The 10286-nt window shown below is 41.9% G+C and overlaps 1 protein-coding gene across 1 annotated transcript; it reads right to left on the reverse strand.

Moving 5' to 3' along the window:
- Nucleotides 1–1204: 1204 nt before the first annotated feature.
- Nucleotides 1205–8328, reverse strand: slc5a5 (solute carrier family 5 member 5). The gene is made up of 16 exons (XM_084676414.1): nt 8254–8328; nt 7453–7886; nt 7218–7283; nt 7033–7084; nt 6876–6943; nt 6149–6303; nt 5218–5358; nt 4469–4598; nt 4208–4296; nt 3989–4101; nt 3651–3721; nt 3343–3429; nt 2831–3042; nt 2417–2514; nt 2112–2197; nt 1205–1813 (listed from the first exon to the last, which is right to left on the reverse strand). The coding sequence occupies exons 2-16, from the start codon at nt 7825–7827 to the stop codon at nt 1706–1708; spliced, it is 1851 nt and encodes a 616-aa protein (XP_084532540.1). The 5' UTR covers nt 7828–7886; nt 8254–8328; the 3' UTR covers nt 1205–1705.
- Between the last annotated feature and the right edge of the window lie 1958 nt (nt 8329–10286).

Here is a 10286-nt window from a genome sequence, read left to right on the forward strand (position 1 = left end):
AATAAGATTTCGTACTACATTTTTATTAAACTTGCTTACAGAGAATAGTTTGACCTAGAAATGCATATTCACAACACTGTAATGTATTAACGCACACAATTATTTAAAATAATCTAAAATAAATAAAAACGTTTTTAGTCTGGGAGCAATGTGCCACATTAACCACAAGAGTGTGCTTTACGTCGCACTGACTGCGCATGACGTGGACCATTATGGAGCAAGCAGGAGAGGATTCCAACAACGGCTCAGAGTTGGCTGGAAATGAGCCTATTCATGCACGTCTCGATGCAGTAAATGCGCGTATAAGCAAACGAATTAAAGAACTAGAAAATGTGGCACTGCAGACTACTTTAACGTCAGTGGAAATGGAGTCAGAAGCTGCTGATTGTGGTGGTAGCAGAGGCCAAGAAGAGTCTAAAGGGAGCGACGGACATTTGAATGGTTTGTCCTACGACGAACCGGGCGCGCCACTAGAAACAGGCGACGCGAGTTCGCAGGTAAACGCAAAGCTAGACGTTAACAAGGACCAAGTTGAAGAGAGGACACTCACTGACCATTTAAATAAGCGACTTCTCTCCTCGTTTCTCGAAAAACTGAACCAGAGAGACCTATCTCTTCCTGGAATTCAACGCCTGGACTGCGCTGTCGCAGACGAGGATTCCAACAGGGCCGTGGATGAATGGTGATGGCAGTAGCCCCTCAACAAAAGCCGATCGCTTCCTCATTGCTTAAACAAGCAACAAGCCCAGAGTGGCTCAAGATTGAATACTGTTGACAAGAATGACATTGAGAAAGGCCTGAAAATGATAAAGGGAAGTGCATCTCGCTCAGGCCGACGGCGGGGACATGGTTTGAAATTGCAGGACTATGTTGAGACATCATATGTTGACATCGAAAAAAACTTCCGTCTTGAGTTAAGGCCTACGCGCGCATGTTTTCATCATTCATGGGAAAAAATGCACTGTGGCAACACAACATTTGGTGATGTCGAACAATAAAAACACAAGCCATTGAATGAAATGGATATGACCAAGCGAGCATGCATATTGTCTCCAATTGTTACCTTCCATAATTTGTTCAGTCTCATTGCATGAGAATAAAATGTCTATTCATACCAGAGCAGGTGTTATTGTTGGTCTGAGTCAGCCTACATAAAGCATGCCTAATGAAACTGCAAAGTGCATGAATCACATGACAACAATCGTGGTTTTATACATTCTTTATTAATGGGGTTACATATGATCAGATGTTTGCTATGGAATGTGCAGGAATCTGAACATTACTTTTATTTACAGAGTAAAAAAAACAAAACAATTCTATCTAACTGAACAAATAGTCTCCACTGCAAAATCAAACATTCATATTCATTGTTAGATGTATATCCCAATGCAGTTCTGCTTAAGTAACCCTGTTTATAAACTGAAACCTAACTTTGGCAGATAAATGACATATACCAAACTTGATCCAGTAGTTCACTGATTAAATGAGTATCATCTTCCCAGATGAGAGTCACAGGTGTGCAGCAAGGAGCGTGACGATTCAACAAAGAATTCCTTTACAAATGAGCGATTTCGAACGCTCCAGGAGTCGGGAGATGAACTATTTCCCATGTTCAGATGAGGACAACAAAAGAAAAGCACAAGAATCTCCCTCGACGTTTCATTCATAAATCAAGTTTTTTTTTTAAACGATCCCTCACAGAGTGCTATGATTTTCCTGGGAGTAAAGAGTGGGGGTGATTCCTCGAGTTTTCATCCCTTTTGTGGAAGCTGGTCAGTGCCACGGTCTGTGAATGATTCGTCCCTAGCTCCGCCTGGGACGACGGGAAGAAAATGGCAGTTGCATTTTGGGAAACGTGTCCAATCAAGAAAGAAAAGGATCTCCCTCTCACAGTAACCTGCTCTACATTATGGAATACTGATATCCCTATGTCATTCGTAGACTAATGTGCAAATGCCGCTCTGGGATCAATAAAGATCTGATCTCATGAAGAACACAGAAAAAGTACTTTGCAAACCTCAGATGGTTCATATCAAACTGTCTTGCGTGTTGATCCAATTGACATGCATGTACATGTTTTCCCACTTCCAGGTTTGCTTTGCTGTACTTACTGTGTAATGAGAACGGTTGTCCACGGTCTTTTTATGAAGGTCCCACCACAGTAACCCTGGACCAATTGTGTTTCTCTTTGTTGCTCCTGTTTTTACAAACACAAGACAGTTTGAGCTCAGATGCATACACCATTGAAACAAGAACATAAATGGACTAGAAATATCTAGTTGCACAACCACATCATTCCTTCAGTGTTTTATATATACAAATTGGTCTTGCCTAACAATAACATGAATGGAATATAAATATCTAGCTGTACAACCAGATCATTTCTACAGTGTATTATGTTTACAAATGGTCTTGCCTGTGATGTAGCTTATCAGGATCCCAACCAGCACGGTGGAACTGGTGCCCACGGCGCCAAAGTAGAGATAAGACATGGAATAAAAGTCCTGTATGCCCCTAATTAGAAACAAAAAGACCAAGATCGTTAACATCTTAGTGGTGTCATGCTGCTCCAGACTTTGCTTCCAATTGAAAAAGACATGCAGGCTCGATAAGAATCTTCAAACCTTTTTTCATGAGGAAGTTACATAGTGGTCCATTTTATCATGCATGGATTGTTTATCTACGTTATATCTTATATTTGATACTTTAATTAATGTTGGCCAGTGTATAGGCTACAACACTCAAATATGTCTACGTTTGACATATTTCAAAAGATACAAAAAGGGAAATGAGGACATTCTGTGTTTTTGCTACTACTTAGTTTCCTCACCCAATTCGAACAGGGAGAATAGGCTTGGAGAAAGAGGTCCCCGTGTCCAAGCTAGCATTCAGCGTTTGTAACAGTGTGTTGTTGCTGGGTAAACAATAGTCTATACTGGTGGGCAACAGCCCCATAGAGACCGGACTGGGGGGGTAGATGGTAGAGCCTATGGCAAGCCATAGAGAGAGGCAGAATCCTGCAAACGCTCCAGAAAACACCCCCTGTCAAGGTACAAGTAGAACATAGTATTTTCAGTCACAGAAATATGAGCGTCTCATTATTTATAAGGTGTTTAGGATGACACACTGCACAATGTCTGAGGGGAAACAACAGAGGGAATGAAACAAGACTCCTCTAGAAAGTTCTATCTATCCACCCCAAGGGAAAAGTGTATGGCACGGAAAGACTAAAAACTTCTCCCAGTCCTAGGAGCTGACCACCACAGTTCACACAAGGTCTTGAATCTGGCGTCAGGAGTTTTCAGTGCGTTACATGAGTGGCCAGCGGTTCTTCAGACTCACCGGCCTGTTGGTTGCTGGTACAAACATCCCCAGAATGAAAGCACCCAGGAGTGGACCACTGACTACCCCCATGATAGTGAAGGAGCCCTGGGAATGAGGAGGAGTGGAGTTGAGAGTGACTTTTCCGACCTACTTAATAATAACTCTTGATAGTTTTTAATGCCAACTACTGTTGTTTTTTTGTGTAGATTTTTGGGTATGTGAGTGATGAACACAATCGAATCATGCAACACAAAAAAACAAGGAAAAACATTTGTAACAGGAATGGAGAAATTATGGATTTGGGAGGGGGGGGGGGGGCCAAGAACCTGAAGAACTCCCCAGTCCAGCAGCGAGGCAAGGGCAGCCACAGTGATACACCCCGCTCCATACAGGAACGCTGGAAATCAGGAATTCAACAAATCACATTTCCTGTCCACAGACCACCAACAGAGAATCACAAGCGCGCCGAGTTGGAGAGGATATCGAAGTCCTTCTCACTTTGCATCAACATCGAATAACACAGTTTGAAGGAGATGATTATTTCGTATAATCAGTAGATCTAGGTTTCCCTGAGTGCTTGAAAGGCACCTCAAAATAAAGGGATGATTATAGTCGAGATAAGATCTTCGTAGACAAGGATGACGATTTCAGACAGTTCACTCACACAAGCCTTTGGAGATCAGTATGAGCTTCTTCTGGGAGAGCTCGACCAGACGTTTCTTCAGCAGATCCTCCATGGTCACCGCCGCCATGGCGTTGATGCTTGTGGAGGCAGTACTGTAACAGAAAGCATGTGCCTGCTCTCGTCAATGTCCTGAACAGACATGTCTGATTTGACCGAAACGAATGATTTGTTGTGCCCAGGAGGGGAGCAAAGAAGTACCTCAAAGTCCCGCTGTATGCACATGCAAGAAAAAGGCCTGGGAAACCTGGGTAGTTTTGAAAAATATCCAGGACCATGTAGGGCATATACTTCGAAAGAGAGAAAGGGAGAATTTAAGTGACCTGTCAATGGTGTCTCACGAGAGTTAGTTCAGAACGTCATACTTTTAAATGACTAGCTTTGAATGTGGGTGCCAGAAATCCTTACTGACACCTTTCCGTGTGTTAGTGGTGTCAGCATGGGTCTCGGAGACCTGATTACCTGGTCGGGAGCTGAAATCTTCCCGGATTTTAAAGGATCGCACTTTACATACAGCGCATACATGACGATGCCGCAGGTAGCTGCACTTCCCACGATCAGACAAAGACCCACCTGATTAACAAACAAGGCCCTGATGACAAATGTAGTATTAGTTCAGGAGCAAATGATCATTGTCACCGTGAATTTTACTTTTGAAAACAATTCCGTCTTGGCTGTTCAAAGCAACCCAAAAAATGACAGATCCCAGAAGAAGCTCAACAGTAAATTTGATTTGTTACATTTACTTCTATGACTGTAACTTATGACAACCAGACAAAGATCTTTCTTGACTGTACAACGTTGAGAAATCAAATACATCTGGAACACTGTATACTGGATATGAAGACCTACTTAGTTAAAAACAATGTTCCTTGTGTTGTCCCAATAAAAACAACAGGAAAAAGATTTTGGTTCTTGGGAGAAGCTTTAATTAATGAAAGGGTTATAGCAGAAGCCTTTATTTGATCCGCTTTTCAAAGTCTTTAAATAGATTTTTTTTCAGTCAACTAAAACGTAGGACCCTGTTCTTGTCCTGAGAGTCAAAATAATAAAAAACGAAATCATGTGTAATGACGGACCAAACCATAGGCCGGTTCCATGAAAGGAGTTCACCGAATAAGCTTATGTCTGGGAAAGTAAGCCTGGCTTATTCGGTAAACTCAGGCCCCTTGGCCTTGTTGAATTCAGGGAGTTCAGAGGTCAGGACTCACCACCGGGCCTGTCTCTCTGTTTTGCAGGAAATGTAACGCTGGACCTGGGCCTGGTTCACCCCATACATGGACAACCAGAGCAGAGTACCACCCACTGAGAAGCTCCAGAAGGTATACCTCTTCCTGGGGTCCACATCAAAACTGAGAAACCAAAGTAGAATTATCATTTCACCCGGGAATTGGATTATCAAACAAGGTCCAGTGATTAAAAAGCCTCATCGAACCAATAGGGGCATGACAACAAAGATGATGTTGTCTTCCTGTTTCCCGATTCCAATACATTTACAGTGAATGTTTTATGAGGGATCAGGCTTGAGTGATATTGTCCATGTTTTATGAGGGTTCCTGTGAGACACATGTGAGTGACTATAAAGGATATGGTGTTAGTTTACTGTACTGTATGTCTGATTAAGGGATTGGGTAACATGTACAGTAGGTTAACCATTTCAGAAATGTTGGTCAGCAGTTGTTACCTACATTATACCACACTGGATAATAGTGCTGTTTAGGTGAACAGGAACATGAGAGTTTGAACATTTATAAATCCGTGTCATGCACTGACATGCGAAGTGCGTTACAAATACTCATAATCATTTTTGTTTTAACACAGAAGATGATGTGTCGGCACTCTCAATATAATCCTGTTAAATACTACTTGCGTTTCCTGATTGAACCAGCAATGGATAGGCATCAAGTAACATTAGTGAGCAGCAAAGGACACCAGCGGTCTTTCCACAACAATAATAGCTTCCATACAGTTTCATCTACCTATAATCCCAGTGTGGAACATTAAGACCAATAACATTCAAACAACAGACGTGATAAAGGAAATGATCCGAACCAAATGATCAAGGTAGTTTAGTGGGCGCTAATTAGATTCACATTAGGGTTACACTTATTGTAAGGTCAATCATTTGATAAAAAGGCATACTCATCAAAGTTTATCCGTGATCCATTGTTGGCAATCTCCAGAACCCGCGCAGGCCCGCCAACAAGAATGGTTCCTTGGACAAAGATGGCCACGAAGCCAGAGAGCATGACACAGATCTGGAACACATCGGTCCATATGACCGCCTTCATGCCTCCCTAGGATGGGAAGGAGATGAGGACCGGTTCAGAAGGCCTGGCTCAGATTGTGTTTGAAATGGTGTCACAGACTTTCACTTTCCGTATTTTAGATTCATCTAGCATGACTGGACAAGCCACAAAACAGCTGCAAAGGCACAACAGACTGGACTACTCTTAGGCCAGGGGCGTCGTTAGACCCTTTTTACGGGGGCACGTTCCCCAGTACAAATCTGTTGTGCCCCAGTAAAATCTCAAGTTTGAGTTTTAACAATTGACTTTATTTGTCAGTACATTAATTTAGTGACACACTCGCGTCACTGAACATATAGTATAACGTATAGTGGGTTAAGCAAGAGGAGTTTCTATAGCCGGGCAGTGCATTGTGCGCAGCACGCTTGGAAGATAAAAAAGGGATATGAATAGGGGCCTGGGCCCCAGTAGAGTTTTATGTCTAACAATGCCCCTGTCCGGCTTTTAGTGCACACATCATAAAACAGAGGAGACTGCATTGTCTTACTTTATCTGAAGATATCTCAGAAAACACAGTATACTGCCTACTAATATCAAATCTGGAGAAGATTCAATCTTACCAGTGTAGTATAGAAGGTACAGATGAGGCCAGTGGAAAAGAGTGAGACCCACATATTAAGCCCTGTAGCTGAAATACAGTAAGAACCAGTTTATACCACATTCCGATGATTCAATTACATGACTAATGTTTTTCCTTGCTAAATCCTGAGATCTTACCTTGGTTAAGTATCAAGGCAGGGGCATAGATTACTATCCCTGTATACAAGAGCTGAAAGAAAGTATTACGGAGGGCATTTTAGTTTTTACAATAGTTTTTGATCGATATCAGCAATACCGTTGATATTTTTGACTGTTTCCCGATGAAAACATTTTATTGTCATGTGTTTCAGCTTTTTTCTTACTGTTGCCACTATGAACTGAAAGCTGCCCAGTAGCTGCATTCCTCTGCCAAATCTCATCTTCAGGTACTGAAAAAACGAAGAAGCATAAAGTCGAAAAGAAATCTTTTTTTGTTGCACAAAACTGAATTCAACCACATTAATTATGTCGTTTTCAAAGTTGCGGATTGTGTTCCGTGACAGTTATTATTAATATTATCATTAAATTATGGTAATTATTATTTAAATATATGTATACCTGGTTGGTGCTAGTGATGCCTAGTCTGTAGAACACAGGCAGGAAGAAGTACGCCGTCAAGAACGAGTTGAGAGACTGACCCAGACACATGTAGAGGAATTTATAACCATAAAGTGAGGCTTCCGCCGGCACACCCAGAACCTGTACTGCAGACATGAAGCTGGCACACAGAGACAACCCCACGGGCACCGCTGGCATGTTACGACCCCCGGTAAAGAAGTCATCCACGTTGGCTTGGCTTCCTTTCCTCTTTTTTAACATCTGGGACAAGCCGATACCCATTGAAACTGTCAACATTGCAGCGAAGACGGCGTAGTCGGCAATACTGAAGCCCCGGTTAGCTGATGGGCCAGTGACAGGTGCATCTTGTTCCATGGCTTGAATTAAATAGAAGCTGTCTCGACTTCGGGTGTTTCTTGAAACTTCCAAGTAGTCTTCAGAAACATAGTTATACGACAAAATTAGATACTTTAAACTAAATTAAGGATATTATCAGAATTTTTGAGGTATATAGATTAAATAGGCTAGATCGATAGATCGGTATATAAATAAATTCGTAGAATATTATACAATATTACAGAGCAGGTATACATGGAGATGTAGGCCTACGCAAATAGACAGATTGTCCTTTGACGACGTAACTTTGAAATGGTATAATATCATCTTTTAAAAACCCTAAACTTAATCTTGTCAATGAGTAAATAAAATCTGCAATATAAAGTCATAAAAATATACGGTTGTAAATGAAACCCTGTATCACATACAAAATTCACATCAAATCAGTAGAAATACTTTGCTCACCTCAAACCTTGCAGATATCAATCTTCTTGAATGTTGAGGATTCAGAACACTGTCCAGTGGTTATATGAAACTATGGTGATTGGTAGATGAGGGAAAAGCACAGCAGCACCTGCCACTGTTCAACAGAGGCGCTTCTCTTATCCTGAGGCTTGAGGAGATGAGAGGGGAGGAGCATGAGGGGGGGGGGGGGGGGGGGGAGGCCAGATGAACTGTAATCAGGGGGATTTATACATTTGAATTCCTGTAACAATTGTTCTTTGTTTTTGCACTTCTGATTTCAGGGAAACTGGCCATGTCAAAGTAGCACAGTATAGCCTACAACCATCTTATTCGCAGATTATGTGGCTGTATACTTATGCTATTAGACCTGCACCAATAAATCACGTATTTATCAGTACTTTGTAAAGTAATACCAGACATTACTGAGTGGGCTATAGCAGGTGTAGTTCCAAGACTAGTGCCCCCTCACCGAGTGTCTCTTTGAAGCGTGTCCAACCTGTGCTGCCTGCAGCTGCACCAGACAAGAGCAGAGAACATGAGCATTGTATGACGGAGGAGATAGCATCGTTTACCATCCCCTCCACTGGTTCACACTCTGGTTTCTCCATGGCTAATAGCTAACCGCTAGCACCAAGGCCCCAGAAACACACATAGCTAGGCATGTGACGTGATATATTTGAATCATTTTAAGAGGGTTTCATATCTGCGTATTTGTCTTGGTAGCTTGGTACAACTTGATATTACTGTCTGTAATATTTGTCCTTTCATTTCAGTTTCAAGGACATTAGTATTACATGGAGCTTTGATATGAAGCAAAAGCTTGTACTGGGCACACAAGCTGAAATTAGATCTTTTTTTCAACCCATTCTCTTAACCTATCAGCTATATAGATTGAAGCAAAGTCCATTCAAAGGCCCTTTACAAACAAAAGATGGGCATTTTCTATTTTAAGTTCTTTTAGTGTTTTATTGTGTTTCAGCAAAACAGTAAACGTGAATAGGGGCTGTAATAGCTGCAGGCTATAATCTTCAAGGATTCATTTTTAAAAGACATTTGGAGGCTCTCTCAATATTTTTGCGTCAGCATCTCACCAGACAGTATGTTCTTATTTTGTTCATTGCCACGAGTTGTGACATTGGTGCCAAAGACTTTGGTTATTTAATTGTTTGTATTGAGCATTCTTCCTTTGAGTCATTTCATCTCCCAGGTCCCTCAGCTGGAGAGAACCTTCCGGGGGGTTCTAACAACAGAGACAGCTGCTCCTGGCTGGTGTCCTTCTCAAGCAGGGCGGTTGCTATCAAACTCATTCCAAAGGTGCCGCATTGCATCGAGCTATCAATAGATTTATGGCACATGCACTACAAGCCTCCACCAAAATAATACGTGACCTTAGTCCAGGAAGAAGCTTGGCAAAAGGAGTCTTTCACTCGCTGAAGGAAACGAAATACATTTTCCAAGCACTGTTCATCTTCTCCATTTAAGTACAATAAAGTGAAATCTTATCTCGCCCCAGGCTGCAAACCACCTCACCAACCCTGTGCAGTTGTGGTTCTGTAAAGTGGCCCTTGACCTGTTTTTGCTGCCAGAGATTACTCTTGGTCAACCGGGAACTTAGTTCCACTACTGCCTGACCATGGCATCAGTTAGAGCTGTATATTGTAGGGATCTAGATCATATCAAACATTGCCCTGCCAGTAATAAGCCGTGACTGCATTTGCCCTGACCTGTGGATTCAAGTGGTTATTGACTCATCTTGGCACCCCAGCAGTTTTACCTGGTCTTTTACGTGGTCACTTGTTTAGTAAACTGTCTGATGTTTTCGGTCTGCATTCGAGAGGACCTAGACAATTTAATGTCTGGGGGCACTGACAAGTTCAATAAACAACATTTTTTTACCTTTTTGTTGTCGAGTTTCATTTCAGATTGTTAGGAGTCGGGAGCATTCGTTCTTATTGTGTTATTCTGCTGCCACCTGTGTATCTTCAAACTATCAAACGGACCCCAATCATTTTAAAAGCTTGTTTTCCTCCAAG

This window comes from Hypomesus nipponensis, chromosome 16, assembly GCF_054491055.1.
Source record: "Hypomesus nipponensis isolate SF chromosome 16, ASM5449105v1, whole genome shotgun sequence".
NCBI lineage: Eukaryota > Metazoa > Chordata > Actinopteri > Osmeriformes > Osmeridae > Hypomesus > Hypomesus nipponensis.